General features: G+C 37.9%; 1 protein-coding gene across 1 annotated transcript in view; it reads right to left on the reverse strand.

Moving 5' to 3' along the window:
- Nucleotides 1–667: 667 nt before the first annotated feature.
- The window catches only part of LOC150089719 (uncharacterized), a 28,530-nt gene continuing 13,198 nt past the window's right edge, over nucleotides 668–15,999 (reverse strand). The window contains exons 2-3 of the mRNA XM_090389616.1: nucleotides 6,041–6,394; nucleotides 668–877 (exon numbers count right to left, since the gene is read on the reverse strand). Coding sequence (XP_090245742.1) covers nucleotides 703–877; nucleotides 6,041–6,394 — 529 coding nt within the window. The 3' untranslated portion in view covers nucleotides 668–702. The remainder of the gene's footprint in view (nucleotides 878–6,040; nucleotides 6,395–15,999) is intronic.

The following is a 15,999-nucleotide window of genomic DNA, read 5'->3' on the forward strand; positions in this document are numbered from 1 at the left end:
GATTGAATTTCTTCTCATCTGAGAAAATAACTGACTTCCACTGCTCAGGTGTCCATTTTACATGATCCTTACACCAAATTAATTGGGCCTTTTTTCATTTTTTGTGTGAGGAGGGGCTTCTTCTTAGGACGACGGGCTATAACTCCATTTTTGAAGAGACGTCTTCTGATTGTTACTGCACTTGCTACCACTCCTGTATGTTCTTCCCATTCTCTTTTCAGCTCAGACGAAGAAGCCTTACGGTTTTTAAGGATAAGCGCTTCAAAACGCGGTGCTGTTTTGGCGTAGAGACTTGTTTGCGTCCGGTTCTTTTTTCCCTATTAGCAGAACCAGTATTCTTGAGTTTGGGAAGAAATCTACTCCTCTTTCTTCGTGGCGTCAACTGTACGTTAACTCGCCATCCTGACACAAGCAAGGAATGACTGCAACTCTTGCAGAGCGTGCTTATATAGCTGAAAATAACAGCTGATGCAATATTACGTCATCACCTACGCGTGTCAATCTTATCTGATGCAATCTGTAAGAAATATTGCCATGTACTTACGTTATTCGGACGAAAATTCCAAATTTAAGGGATGATGCACTTTCTTTGAATACTAACGTGTAATACTGTGTATGCTAACGTTGATAGCTTATGGTGGTGAATTAAAGTTATTAGAGCAATAATACAAATAAAAAAACACTTTATTTGGCGGTTTTATTTTACGGACGGTCAGAAACATTTTCTCTCATGCACGTACAACCAGCTGGAAAAAGGAAGTGGTCTTTTTGTAGTCGTCCTTTTGCATCAACAGACAGCAGTAATTCTTCTCGGTACATTTGGACGCAGCTACCATTCGAACCTGGGACGTCAGCAGAACATGATTGGTTAAAATTGCTATGAAATTAAATAAGAATAAAACATAATTATTACAACTATAAACACGATAATCATTTATGAATTTGGTAAGTTTAATTACACCAATGCTTTGCTCTTGTCCAAAAGGCGAATATTATTTAAATCTTATATGCAGTGGCGTATCATCACCACCGTAGGTGTCCTGTAAAAATATTTTTTATTTTACATAAATAAAAATACATTTATTGCTTATGTAAATTTCTCTTTGCCTTTTGCGTACCTTATCCGCCCAGTTTCAGAGCCCTAGCCTAACGTTGTCACTAACACAATACCTAAAAGGGTACAGTGTAATTGTAGCATAAAGTGGGAACTCGGTCCTCAGAAATTCGTTAAGAATCAAAGTGAAAGCCATTAGCCCTCTTGTATCTTAGATAAGGCTAAGATACAAAAAAAAAAAAAAAAAAAAAAAGAAAAATGCAATCTCCTATTTCGCATCTTGGCTAAGATACAAAAGCATCGTAAATTTGATTTTTTTTTAATTACTTTAAAATCGGCAATCGCTGATAGCGTAGCGAAATATATAAGGCAGACTGCTTCAATCAGAATTCATAAGATAAAGTCAGTTTGTTAATTAACTTTCACGTTCAACAGACTAATTATCAACAGTCAGTGGAAGGCTTTCATGCATTAAGAATCTGCAGATAAAGGAACCACTAGGTGGCAGTGATCACAGTGTGCTGAAGTGGGATTTACTCAAAGAGGTAACTACCATCAGGGGTAAAGGGAAGGGTTTTTGCTTTCGTAGAGGCGACTACGATGGTCTGAGAAGCCGACCGGGCTAGCCGAGTGGGTAAAGTACCTGCCCGGCAACCCAAAGGTCGCGGGTTCGATTCCCGCCTCGGGCTTGGATCAAAGTACTGCAAAAACCTTGGGAGGTGCAATATGGCCACAGAAGCCGATGCGCCAATAACTACCAAATCAAAAAAAAAAAAAAAAAAAAAAGATGGTCTGAGACAGTATTAAAATTCTATACAATGGGACCAAATGATGATGTTACCAACAGCAAATTCAAAATGGGAAGCATTCAAAGAATTAACCTTGGAAGCTACTAGGCTTTTCATACCAACTAAGAAATAGATTTAGGCCTAAATGGATGTCAGATGAACTAATGAGGCATATGGCAGAGAAGAAAAATGCATGGGATACATAAAAATTAACATGTGACACGGAAGCCTATGATAGAATAAGGTGGTCTGTAACTAAGTCACAAAGGAGGTTAGGCAGGCAAAGGCAGATTACGAGAATTCTTTTTGGCAAAGAATGCAAAGAAAAACAGCAAAGAGTTCTTTACTTATGTAAACTCTAGAAGCAAGGGGATGAATCAGATTGGTATCGATGGTTCAACTGTTGATGATCCTGCTCAGGTAGCTAGAAAACTGAATGAGTATTTTGCATCTACATTCACACATGAGGAGTTATTCAGAAAGGGGAATGCCAGAGGTGTATTAAACTCTGGTATTGAGCTAGATTATTTTGTAATAACTGAGACTAAAGTAGAGGAGAAATTGTTGAAGATAAACATAAGACAGGCACCAGGGGTAGATGGGATCTATCCAGTTATATTAAAGGAGGCAGCAAAGGAAGTAAGCAAACCATTAGCCATAATTATGAGAGCATCCTTGGACTCGGGGGAGGTACCCATGGACTGGAGATGTGATATGTGACCCCAATTCACAAAGGAGAATCAAAGGGCGACACAAGTAATTACAGACCAGTTAGTTTAACTTCTGTTCCGGGTAAAATAATGGAGTCACTGGTTAAAGATTCGTTGCAGGATCATCTAGACAAGACTGCAGCAATAATTCAGAATTAAAATTCTCAGAATGAATAGAAAATTTTCTGCAAAGTATTCCCAGCTTAGGGTACTTAAAATAGTTCATAAAATAGTTTCTTGAATATGAAGAAATGCTTTAGACCTCACATCCAGGTGTCATTTATTTCTGATATGTCTGTTTGGTAAAATTACCAACTTTAAATATTTATTGAATTGCTGTAATAAAGTGACACGCTTTTAAATGTTCAGCCACAGCTCTGTTATTTAAAACTTATTAAAAATGATGACTGAATGCATTTTACTTGTATAAATTAATTTTTATATAATTAATATTTTATTTGTACATAAATGTTTAGGAAATAAGTCTGCTACAGACAATCTGTTGAAAAAAATTCAGACACACATGGGTTTGCTAAGGGAAAGTCTTCTCTGACCAATTTGATTGGATACTATAATGTGGTCACAAAGGAACTGGATGCAAAGAAAATAATTTTGATATCATATATTTGGATCTTAGAAAGTCTTTTGATACTGTTGCACATGGAAGACTGCTGCACAAATTGGAGCAGTGTGGCATTGGAGGAAAATTGCTGGTATGGATAAAGGGATGGTTGAGTGGGAGAAGTCAGAGTGGTAATCAGTGGACACTGCTCTTCGTGGACTAATGTTATTAGTGGAGTCCTGAGGGTTCAGTGTTGAGTCCATTGTTGATCTCTGTATTTATTGATGATGTTATATCAGGCTTAATGTCTAAGTTTGCAGACTATGCGAAGGTTGGCAAGGTTGTTAATGACAGTACGCTACTGCAACAGAATCTAGAAAAGTTGAGCAGATGGCCCGAGAGGTGGCAATTGAAGTTTTAACGTTGACAAATGTAAAGTACTGCATATGGGAAGCAGTAACCCCAGAATAAAGTATCAACTGTATGGTACTACACTGATGGTGGTAGAGAACGAAAAGGACCTGGGGATAATTGTGCAGTCAGATATGAAGTTTTCTGAGCAGTGCAGACGGTATGCAAGAGTAGCTCATGGTGTCTTGTCAATGATACACAGGAATTTTTCTAGTAGGGATAAGGAGGCGATTATCCCCTTGTATATGAAATGATCAGGCCACGCCTTGAATACTGTATACAGGTCTGGAGGCCTCGTTTTAAGGATGTAGAGCTGCTGGAACGAGTACAGAGAAGAGTAACAGCATTAGTAATGAAAGAAAGGGTTGCTCTTACGAAGAAAGGCTTAAGTTTTGCAAATTACAGTGGCTGGAGACTTCGGCACCTGCGAGGTGATCTGATTGATGTGTATAAGGCCTTGAATGGTTTGAGTATGCTCAATGCTGATGGGATTCTTCCTCTTTTTCAGAATAATCGCCTGAGAGGGCATAAATTCAAATTGAGGAAAGGCAGTTGTAGGATAGATGTGTGGAAGTTTGCCTTTTGCCAACGGGTGATTGATTGCTGGATCAAATTTCTCTCTGTCGTAGAAGTTGATAGCTTAAATAGATTCAGGGTAGAACTAGACAAACATCTGGAGCGAGTGGATGGGTAAATGTAAAGGTGTGTGTTGTTTTTTTCTTTTTTTTTTTTTTTTTGGCTGATACTGTATAAGCTTGCTTTCTTGCATCATATGCCTTTGCTAATGCTTAAGCGAGATAAGAGGCAGCTTAAATATCTCGGAAGTTAAGCCCCAAACATGCATATTACTGTTAACCCCTGGCCTGATGGCCGTGAAGGGCAACATTGCAATCTATCGAATTGTATTATTATTGCAATAAATTGTATATAAGCACAATGTCAAGATCTGATATTTCTGCTACTGAGATAATCGTTTGCAACCCTTTTTTATATTCATAAAAAAAAAAAAAAAACTTCTATGATCAAAGTATACTGAATAGTGTACGCTTTTCTTTTTTAAACATTTCTTTCATTTGCTACAAGCTCACCTCATATTTTCCTAAGAACGAATTTCGAATATTACGTTCTTAGCGTTTTTTCACCAACCTTTCATGGAGTAAAATAAAATTAAAATAAATAAATAAAAACAAATCTTGATAACTATATTTACAATAACCTGTATTTACAAAATTAATATACGTATTACAATATTAAAAGTATTAAAACACAAGATTAAAATGCATTAAAATATACTAAGTTAAAAGCGATAAAATCCCGTAGCTTTCAAAGGCTCCAGCCTTCTTCTTCAGCAGTACTCTCTATTATTCAGTACACCTTTAAATATCAGCAGGGTAATGGTAGGCATCACATGTTTCCATTCTCACGTGTTCCGCTCTCTTGCATTGTGGAACCGGAAGTGGCTCGAACGGAAGTCGTACGGAACCGTTCATCCTTTTTTAGGATGAACGGTTCCGTACGACTTTTTCACCAACCTTTTTTACTCCATGAAAGGTTGGTGAAAAAACGCTAAGAACGTAATATGAATATACCCAACCTCAGAGGCCTATTTGAGGAACGAATTTCGAACACCACTTAAACCCTAGCTATTAAATCATTGGTTACCTGGCTGTTCTTCCACACTGCGTGGAAAAGCTTGAGTTTGGATTCATTCTTCAGTCTAGGTGGAAGGATTTTATGGACTTCGGTTTTCCCATTAGAAAAAAAAAAAAAAAAAAAAAAAATTCGGATTCGGGACCGTTTTTTACGTGGTCAAGTTTATTCGGTCTCGAGTGAGTTCATGGGCCTTTCACTTGATAATTCAGATTTTTTCATCCCGAAAAACAGAAAAAATAGGCATACAATTCACACTTTAAGACACGATAACACGACTTCTCGTGGGTTTAGTTTCCTCGGCGCGAAATTTAGAACAACCAAAAGCCACAAAAATGGTCTCTCAATAAAGCTACTTCTATTATCTACTTTGCCATTGTAAGTTAATGTTGTCCGAGGTCTGATGAGATCATAGCATCAATGAAACAGCTATAAAAGCAGTGCCAATTCCCAATATACTTTTGGAAGTGCCATTTATATGACAGCAATTCAATAAGCGGAAAGTCGTAGGTAATTGAGGTTGGCGACTTGAGGGAACTGAAATCAACCATGAAATGACTTGTCTTTTTCTCAGGCAGAAAAAGATACGGAAAGAAAATCAGTAAAAAAGGCTGAGAAAAGGAAATGAAACCAATAAAAAAAAGGCTGGAAAAAGAAACTGAGTGGTTTTTCGCTAATCCCTTTTATTTGTCTATACCTCATCTTGTCATTTTAAGTATTTCCGTTGTGCTTTGTGCAAGAAGAAGAAGATGATTTTTAAGATATAACTTATAAACGTAGGCAAGAAATTTCTTTCTATCTATCTATGAGAGAGAGAGAGAGAGAGAGAGAGAGAGAGAGAGAGAGAGAGAGAGAGAGAGATTACCTGCATAATTCCACACTCATCGCGACTGTACTTAGAAGGTCCGTGGCAGGTTTCTTCGGTGTTCCAACTATGTATTTCCACTCTTTTCTGGTACTCATAGCTGCTTTAGGATATATCGTCGTCTTCTTAGTTTCACACACTTTGATCCCTTCATTCGCTAGCTGAGCAACAGTGGAGGTCGTAAGAGAAGGCAATTTTCCATAAACGTCTCTAGAGAATCGTGGGGCAGAAATAAGTTTGGAAAAGAGCAGAGGTTTGGGCGGTTCCTGTAGACCTTCTCGTTCATCAAAGAATAGAGAGGAGGAGTTGAAGACAGGAGAATTCGATCCAGAAATCCGCTTCAGAATCAAACCCCTACAGATAACAAGAACCCATAAAAATACAGTTATAACATACAAGGTTATTTGAAAAGGGACTGGGATGGGGAATTTTCCTTATTTTTAGGTTTAGGCTATTCGGTGTCTGCACCTTTTTTTTTTTTTTTTTTTTTTTTAATCATATTTGGGCTGAAGTTTTTGAATTTCTAAACTAAAATTTTTGTTGACTAAGCAGTTCTTTTTTTCAATGGGAAAGTTGTTTCTTATTCTCGGTTTAGTCAAAAAACATTATCGAAAAAAAAAAAACATGACAATTGTAGCGTTATGTTTTTTAGGCACTGAAGAGAAATTTGTTCCTCATCTTTGGTTTATTCGAAAAACGTAGATAGGCGCAAACATCACAGTCATTGTACAACCATTATGCGTTTTTTTTTTTTTTGTTGTTGTCCGACGGCACCGGGGGTTCCCGCCATCTCCGCCCCCATGATGCGTCTGTGTGTTCGTTGTTTTTTACTTCAAATAAAATTGGGTTTATTTGAAATTCGCTTCCAAAATATACCAATGATGTTTTTAGACTAAACCGATGACAACAAAAACTTTCGCACTCAGAAAAAAGCAGTTGACTAGGCAAAATTTAAATTTGTAAACCGTAAATCTTATTTTATTTTTTTCAATTAAAAACTACAATTCTAGTTTTGTGACATGGTCCATTATTCTGTTGTAAAATGGCTATGAAACGACTCAGTTGGTTGGATTGACATGAGGAGTCGCAATGTACACCGTGAAAACCCACCACACCATTACATCCCTTCTACTAGCCTGTGTTATTGATACTTGACAGGATAAGCCAGTCAACTCATGTTATTTTTGCCAAATTCTGATTTTTCCGTCAGTGGGAAACAGCAGGAAACTGGATTCGTCAAACCAGACAAATTCCCCCCGCCAAACCTCCAGTATCGGTGTTACGTTGGTTGAATGTTAGCATTAGTAGTGGAAAATGATGCAAGAAAGCAAGCTTATATACAGCTTCAGCAAGAAAAAAAAAAGAAAAAGACTCCTTCCATTTCCACCTATTTATTCTCTTCAATAGTTTGTCTAGTTCTTGAATTTATTTAAGGTACCAACTTCCACAACAGACGGAAATTTTTTTTCCAGCAATCAACCAAACTCTGACTAAAGGCAAACTTCCGTACATCTATTCTGCAACTATCCTTCCTTAATTTGAATTTGTGCCCCATCATGTGGGTAGTCTGAGCAAGAGGAAGAAAGTCAAAAGCCTTAAACACCTCAATCAAGCCACCTTGCAGGTGCTTAGTCTCCAGACGCCGCAATTGCAGAACTGAAGCATTTCTTGGTAAGAGCACCCCTCTTTGTTCCCCCACACCGATCTCGTTGCCTTTCTCTGTACTCGTTCCAGAAGCTCTACATCCTTCCTAAAATGAGGCTTCCACACCTGTATGCAGTACTCAAGGTGTGGCCTAACCATTACCTTATACAATGGGATAATCACACCTCCATATCCCTGCTAGCAAAATTCCTGTATATCATTTGACAAAACCCCATGCGCTGTCCTGGCAGCATGTCTGCATTTCTCAGAGAACTTCATTGACTGCACAATTACCTCCAGCTCTTAAATTTTCCACTACCCTGAGTGTTGTACCACACAGTTGATACGTTACTCTGGGGTTGGAGTCGATACTCTCGAGACACAGTCGTACGTGAAAATCCCAGCAGTGTTGCAGTTTCCAAGATGCTCATGTCGCCGTCTACCATGCCACATTCAACGTCATTTAAATTTTATTTTTGCTCAATTTTCAAAATGAATTGCACACATACTGTCATACAGCATTCCTAGGTATCTGCCCAACTACATTATATCGCATGGTAGAAACACGTGATGCTGTTATTGAAGGAAAGCTTCATTTCATGAAAAGGGCAAGTATACCTAGTGATGTGAAGACGGCATACTAACTCTTCAGTATGACATTCCATTTTTCCATTCCATTTATTTACACACACAATTTTATGTACATTCTCATGATATAAACAATTTATATACAAGATTATGTACAGTTTTATGGACATTATCATATACATATATATATCCATTCTATATAATGGTAATCAAGGTACTGTGTGTGTTTGCATGTGTGTTCTTATATCGGGGTGGCTCCTAGGCCTTAGCCCATCTCCACCTTTGTACTCTGTTATGGTGCAGAAACTCTGCATAATGGGCCTGAAAAGTGTCAGTGTATGTGTTTTGTTTTGTTTGTGACAGGCTATTATGCCACCAGGGTGCAGCCAACGTATGGGCAGCTGGTGGCCATCCCTAGCACCGGGCCTGGTCAACAGTCCTTCTATACCGGTGTTATTACCACAGAAAATCTCGCACCCGCCGGAGGGAGTGCAATACTGGCGAGTGCCTGCAATCCCGCTCCCAGGTTGCCCTTACCGGAGAGCCAGCTAAAAAAAAAAAAAAACTAGTAGTTATATACATGATGTTCTAGTAAAACAATTGTAACAATTATATTAACATATATACATGATCTCTTTCACCACAGTTCATTTACTCTCAGTACATTTTCTTATTTTCAAATGAAGTCACAAGTTGAACTGTCCAGTTTGATTTCATTCAAGAAAAAGAAGTCAGTTCCAGTAGTCTTTCCCCGGATCTCAGCTGGTTGGAAGTCGCAGATTGGATGCCTCAATAGAACTCTAATGGGAGGATATACAGGGACCCTCGGGTGTTAACAGGATTCTCAATAAGAATGTTGATTGATTCTGGGGCGTGACACCCGAAATCAAAAACTAAGGAACTAGATGGAAACATAGTTTACAAGCACAACCTCCTCTGAAACATTTGGAGTTATACCTTGTGTGGTCTTAAGTGACATCTAGATCTGTGACCATATAGATATGAACTACATTCTCTTACCCATGGACTGTTACTGGAATTCCAAATTATACACAAGTTAGGACTCTCGGGAAAAAGAATAATTAGAAGTCTTCAGCAACTAGAAGAGAACCACCTAAAGAAGAGTTTTAATACATGCTGGCACAAAACCGAGAAGACCACCATGACTTTAGTAATTAATCTGTACATCCTACATTTAATTTCCTCGAGGGTGAAGGGGTCTTATTTCTAGTCTTCTTTTAAAAACAGTCGCTGAAAATGTCTGTAAAGCATTAAAATTCCTACAGCTTTCTACTAAGGGACTTACGTTACCTTCTGTCAGATCCGATACACTGCTAAACAACACTAAACGTGCCTGAAGATACTGTGGGCAGTCAAATAAAACACGAGACCAAGTTTCCACACCCCCACAAGTGCAGTAATGGTCTAGCTCAAGTCCACGTTCATGTAACTTGGCTCTAAGGGATCCATGGCCCGTTAATAAGTACGTTGTATTCATCGAAGGAGCAAACCAAGGATTTATTTCCTTGGCGGCAGTAAAATTCACTTTGGTTATAAATTGCCTCCTAACTGTTCCATGTTCGCTGGCATTCCACCGATCCTACCACACAGATGTCCCCACAATCTTTTCTTTTCTTGTTTGACCTCGTTCACTGGATCAGATGTTTTTCCCATTAGTTCCGAAGCCAAACCATTCCTAAGCCGACCTGTCATCCCCTTGATTACGATATACAGATCCAGGGGAATGGTTCCTGCTAAGACTTGTAATGCGTTGTTTCATACAGTTCTAGGAGAATTTAAAACAGATAATAATGGATCTTTGAAGAGAAATAAGTTTCATTTTCATTTTAACCGTTATGACTCTGTGATACCAAATGGTTGCAGCATATGAGACTATTGGCAGAAATATTGTTTTATAATATAAAAACAAGATTCTTTTACTAAGACCCCATTCTTTCCTTGATATTCTTATGATTGAGGCAGTAAAATTCCTTATTTTATCTCTAAGTTTACATACATGTGGCAGAAAGCTTAATTTATCATCGATTAGGATGCCTAAATATTTGTTTTGGATTTGAGAGTTGTCTATCAAGATCTTAGGAGGTCGATTATAGTGAAAATGAGCTTTTGAAGGTCATAAATTTGGTCGAACGGCCCTCTACAGCAATTACTAAGTCGTCGGCATAAGCGATTTTCATAGCTTTCTCGTGATATTTTGTCATCCACTGATCTAAGACTGCGTTCCAGAGGAGAGGCCCCAGTACCGACCCCTGAGGGCATCCTCTGGAAACAGTAGCTGAATACACTAGGTGTTTTGCACAAATTCTGATGGATCTGTCTTGGAAGTAGGACCTGATGCTTCTGTAAGTATAGTTGTCACATCTTTCCAAGCGCAGTGACACAAGGGCACTCTCCCACCATACTGTGTCAAAAGCCCCCTCAAAGTCAATAAACACTGCCAACACGTACTTAGCTTGGGAGTTTTCTACATAGTCCTTGAGGGTGGCAATGGCAACTTCTGTTGAAGAACCTTTTTTTAAACCCCAACTGATTAATTGAACATAGATGGTTATCCTGTAACGTTTTTTGTATTCTTGGAGAGAGCAGCCTTTCAAAAAGTTTCCCCAAGTTTGCCAATAGGGAGATTGGTCTGTAAGCCCTGGGATTAGATGTCGACTTCCCAGGCTTATGTAAAACTTTAAGTAGGGCAATCTTCCACGGTCTTGGTTGGAAAGACTCCCTCGATATAACACTTGTTCATGAGATTGAGGAGGATATTGGGAAATAGGTCATAAAATTTGACTATTATCTGGTTTTCTATCAGATCCATCCCAGGACATTTTTTACTGTTTAGTTTGGAGACAGCTGTTCCTAGTTCAACAAGAGTAAAAGGATTGATGTCACATGTTCCAATATATTGTTGATTGTCTCTCCTAATTTCTGCTTGTTAGGGAGAATCATCCTCTGAATTGTCTTGAGGAAAAAGCTTATTTACAATAGTACCAACAGTAGAGTACCAGTCGGTAGTTTCTTGTCCATCCAATATAACAGTGTTATATATGTCTCCGGAGATTAACTTGTTTCTGGAAATCTTGTAGACTAGACATAATTATTTTCAATCATCGCCACTCTTATTTCATCCATGACCACTCGTGAACGCTGGCAGTTTATTTGCAGTATTTTTATACCCCCAAAATTCACACCCACAACGTTAGAAAAACTTGTAGTGGCCGTATTATTCATTATGAGTTTTTTGGTTTACTAGAATGACTAACTACCTTCTGTTCAGTTTATACTACTATATGTATATAAAATTATTTGTTTTCGCCAATATCTTCTTTATACATTGTATTGTAAATAACTGTATGATACTTGGAGTTTTGAGTTGTACTTCCACATATGAATTTCCTATGTTTTATATATCAATGCTCCCTATTTATATTGTATTATTACTGTTAACCCCTGGCCTGGTGGCCGTGAAGGGCAACATTGCAATCTATCGAATTGTATTATTATTGCAATAAAGATTTCTTAAAGTATCCACTCAGTGTAAAGCGCAAAATGTTTAACTTATTTAGAATAATTCTATATTTAGGCACTAAGCACTGACTTATTCAAGTGCTTCAATGGCTATATGAGATCAGTTAGGGTGACTAGTTCTAACCCATTCCCAAAGACCAAACAAATAAAAATAAAAAACAATTTCCAGGCGAAGTACATATTTCTTGAATGTAGAAGAATAACTGTCTTTATAATTCAGCGCTTTACATTAAAAACAATATGCTTGAATAATAAATACTATGATAAGCCAAAAAAAAAAAAAGGAAAGATATAAAGTACTATGATGACAGTGCTTTATATATATGAACACAGCTAAGTGTTTAGACATTATGAGATCAAAATTATTAAATTAACATATTTTAAAATTTAATGCACTTTGAATAAGTACACTTATTACATTGACTTTATCACTTGAATTCTAGTGGTAGAAACCACTCAGAAATTCTGACGGTCTCATACAATAAATATCAATCAGCATTTACAGAACAGTAAATCATAAAATCATGATCAACCGCATTACGTAGTTCATTTGAGAGGAAATTAGTAACAGCCACACATGAGATCTGTGTGGTTGTGAGTGGTGCGGATTGCTCTTGAAGTAGGATTCGCCTATTCTTTTGGCCACTTCGAACTTATAGGTCGCCATCCAACGAATTTATGTACTCCGGTGTTTGCTTGGGTAGAAACCAGGTTTTTCTGAAGGAATGGATTAGACAACGCATAAGATCGAATTCCTTCAGCTGCATGAACCCAAAAGTGGGGTTCAGAAAAGATATCGACTATTATCTTAATGACAAAGACGGTCTTTGTCATTAAGATGTCCTTAGTGCGAGAGGAAGCCGAAATTTCCAAATGAACTACTTCAATAAATAAAAAATAGCCCTTGAAAATCGGTTTGAAATGCATTGGAGAATTCGGTATCCAGCCTGAGAAAGCATATAGAATAACTGGGTGAATACAGATTTTAATTTATCTGCACACAATAAGGCTTTGAAGTGTGAGAATTGTTGGTTGGGCATCCACCGATTTCAGGTGATCTGTATGTGTGAGGAAGGAGAGCCTCTAGTCAAAACTGTACCCAAATCAGTGTTCTGCTGGACAGCGGAGATCGCGGATCGTCTTAATACTGATTCAAAGTGGACATTATTTGATTCAAAGTGGAATTGCATAGCTGGGGTTGTAGCAGAAATAGTTGGCTTTCTCACTGAAAAAGCCAACTGCTTCGGCTTCGCTGGATTAAAGAAGTGCCCGAATACAGGTGATTCAGATCCAGGATTTTACTTTGAACTCGACCATTGATATCGTCGGCGGCGTCATTAGAGCTGATAGTAGTGAGAAATCGTATTAACCTAAGTGATTATATAAATCCCGCCAAATGGAAGAACATGATTTCAGATCATCTATATATGATTTGAAAATGATAATAAAAACATCTGATTTATGAAATATTTGGCAATAGATGGAGAACCATTTTTTTTTTCAGAAAAAAAAAAGATGGAGGAAAAAAAAAAAAAAACAGGGAAAAAGGAAAAAAAAAAGAAAATTTTTTTTTTTTTTTTTGGCTGGCCTTGTGGAATGACCATGAGGCGGGATTGTTGCACTCACTAGTAAGATGTATTCTCCTAGTTGGTGCTTTTTTTTTTTTTTTTTTTTTTTTGCTGGCTTTTGGGTGTGGGCACCCCAGGAGCGGGACTGCTGGCACCCACCAGTCTTGCACCCTTACTGGTGGGTGCGGGATTTAGGTGCAATATGCACAGCCAGAGCTAATAGATCCAGGCATAGCTCCTCGTGCCAGGGATGGGCACCAGGTGGTAATTGCCCAATGGACTATCACCTGGTGGCAGAATAGCCTGTTTCACTTATAACACATTACACACGCGTGTACACACACTTACACTAACAGGCCATTATGAGAATATGTTATATGATAAATTGGTGGAGATGGATGTATGTCCGGGTGCCACCCTTCGACAGTTAAATACATACATACATACATAATCTATATATGATTTGAAAATGATAATAAAACATCTGATTTATGAAATATTTGGCAATAGATGGAGAACCATTTTTTTTTTCAGAAAAAAAAAAAGTGGTGCGTCACTTTTTTTTTTTATCTCTCCGTTAACTTGAAATGAACATTTGCGGAGTCATCAAAAACACGACTCCTCAAATGTTCATTTTTTAACCGACCACATGGTAAAATTAACCTGAAAACATCAAATTTAATTTGACTCCACAAAGCTAGAAACTAAAATTGTCCTTAAAGGTATTTTGTTTTTAGCTTTGTGGAGGATTTTGAAATCAGGTGGGATTATAACAAAATAAAAAAAACCCCTATAATAACAAAAACTACAACCTTGTTTTTGTTATTATAGGGTTTTAGGTGCATCAGCAATTTAGACATATTGCGCAGCATATAATGTCTGTAAATTGCATATGTTTTGTTGTCGATTTGCTGGACGAAGAAGTCGAGTCTCCAGAATATAAACCATTATACCCGCTCCTGAGACCGACTAATCCAGATACGCTGGAAAGAAGATCCATAAAAATTCATCGCATCATTGACGGGATTCGAACTCTGGTCTTTTCCACCTGGTGTGGTGAAGAAGGTGATTGTGCCAACTGTGCTACGCACGAAGGCCCATAACGTTTAAGAGTTGGTAGATATATTCACAGGATTGTCCTTGTCATAATTTTTTAACGTAATCCATTACTGAAAAAAAAGTCTGTTCACATAACTCATTCCAAACATTAAAAGAAATATTTTTAGGAAGTTACAAATTTTTCTGGTGAATTCATTTGCAGTTGCAAGAAGATATTATTCAGCGAGATGTAGTTGTATCTTCATGTCTGTACCTCAATTCTATGTGATACTTTGAGATAGACCGCGAAAAACTGTCATATTAAGGCCACCCGCTCTAGAGAAGTTAACAGGAAAAATGAGTCATGGATTTGCTGTATTAATTAGATGCGATTAAATTTACGCTTTAGACCACAGTAAATGCTCAGTTTATTGTACTATTTTTGTACCTGAAATTTATTATTTGAATTTTTTTCCTATGGCCCATTCTGTGGGGAACTTTTTTCCCCCCCTAAGAGGATTCGTATTTAAATATTTTCTCTATGCTCAAATTTATAAATATCCCCTGTCTACATCAGGCTTGGAATTTATGTTAAATTCAGTGCATTTAGAGAATCCCTATCTCACGCAATTATACATCACCAGAACAATTCGAGTTTCCTTAGTTGTAAATCCTTGGAGCTTTCCAGTTACTGCAGCTGCGCCATCTGTTGTCACGAAGTAGACTATTTCTAGAATGTTGAACATCTGCAGCGTACGCAGTTAAAAATGAAAATTTGTTTCTGCAGGCTATTTTTAGTGGGTAAAGATAAAGCAGATCCACTTTCAACTTGAAATTGTCATTGATTTCCCATATCTGTGCCAATGGCGGTACCGATTTCAAACCACAGCAGCCAGCTTATTTTTGACGTGTATTAGTTTTTATTGGCGTATGTAATCACCTGAACAAGACTTTTTGATACTCTTTTAAACTCTATATCTCAGTACGGCCTCTCGCTTGGATTTCCGTCCAACACAGGGTTTCCACCTCAAAAAAATTATTTTTGCTTACAGTATGGAAAAAACTTCCGGGCCAATAAAGTGTCTGATGAACACATTAACGTGATATCAAGATGATCCAAGGGAACAAAATTCACAAGTGATGCAGTTTTTTTGTCCGCCAGTGTGTGGTTCAATAAAGAATCGCCCTCACTTACTTCCACATATCAGGGAGTCATGATATTTTGTGTGTGGCATCATACATATCTCTGTACTAAAGGTGTAAAATTTCAGCTCTGTATCTTAATTTGTTTTTCGCTTACAGAGCTGAACGTGTGACGAAGTAGTATCATGGACAAAGTTGAAGCCAGAGCTGTAATCCGGTATCTCTTCTTGCAGGGGAAATCTAAAGAAATACACGAGGAGATGACTGCTATATATAAGGATGAAGCGCCATCCTATGGCATTGTAAAGCACTGGCACAGCCAGTTTAGGTGTGGTCGGACATCGGTAGAATCTGAGCCCATTCCAGGTCGTCCCCATTCAGCCATTGATGACAGCACGATCAAAAAAGTGGAGTCGTTAATCATGGAAGATCGCCGGA

The sequence above is a fragment of the Mastigoproctus giganteus genome, chromosome 2 (assembly GCF_048544385.1).
Source record: "Mastigoproctus giganteus isolate SK-2022 chromosome 2, ASM4854438v1, whole genome shotgun sequence".
In the NCBI taxonomy this organism is placed as follows: domain Eukaryota; kingdom Metazoa; phylum Arthropoda; class Arachnida; order Uropygi; family Thelyphonidae; genus Mastigoproctus; species Mastigoproctus giganteus.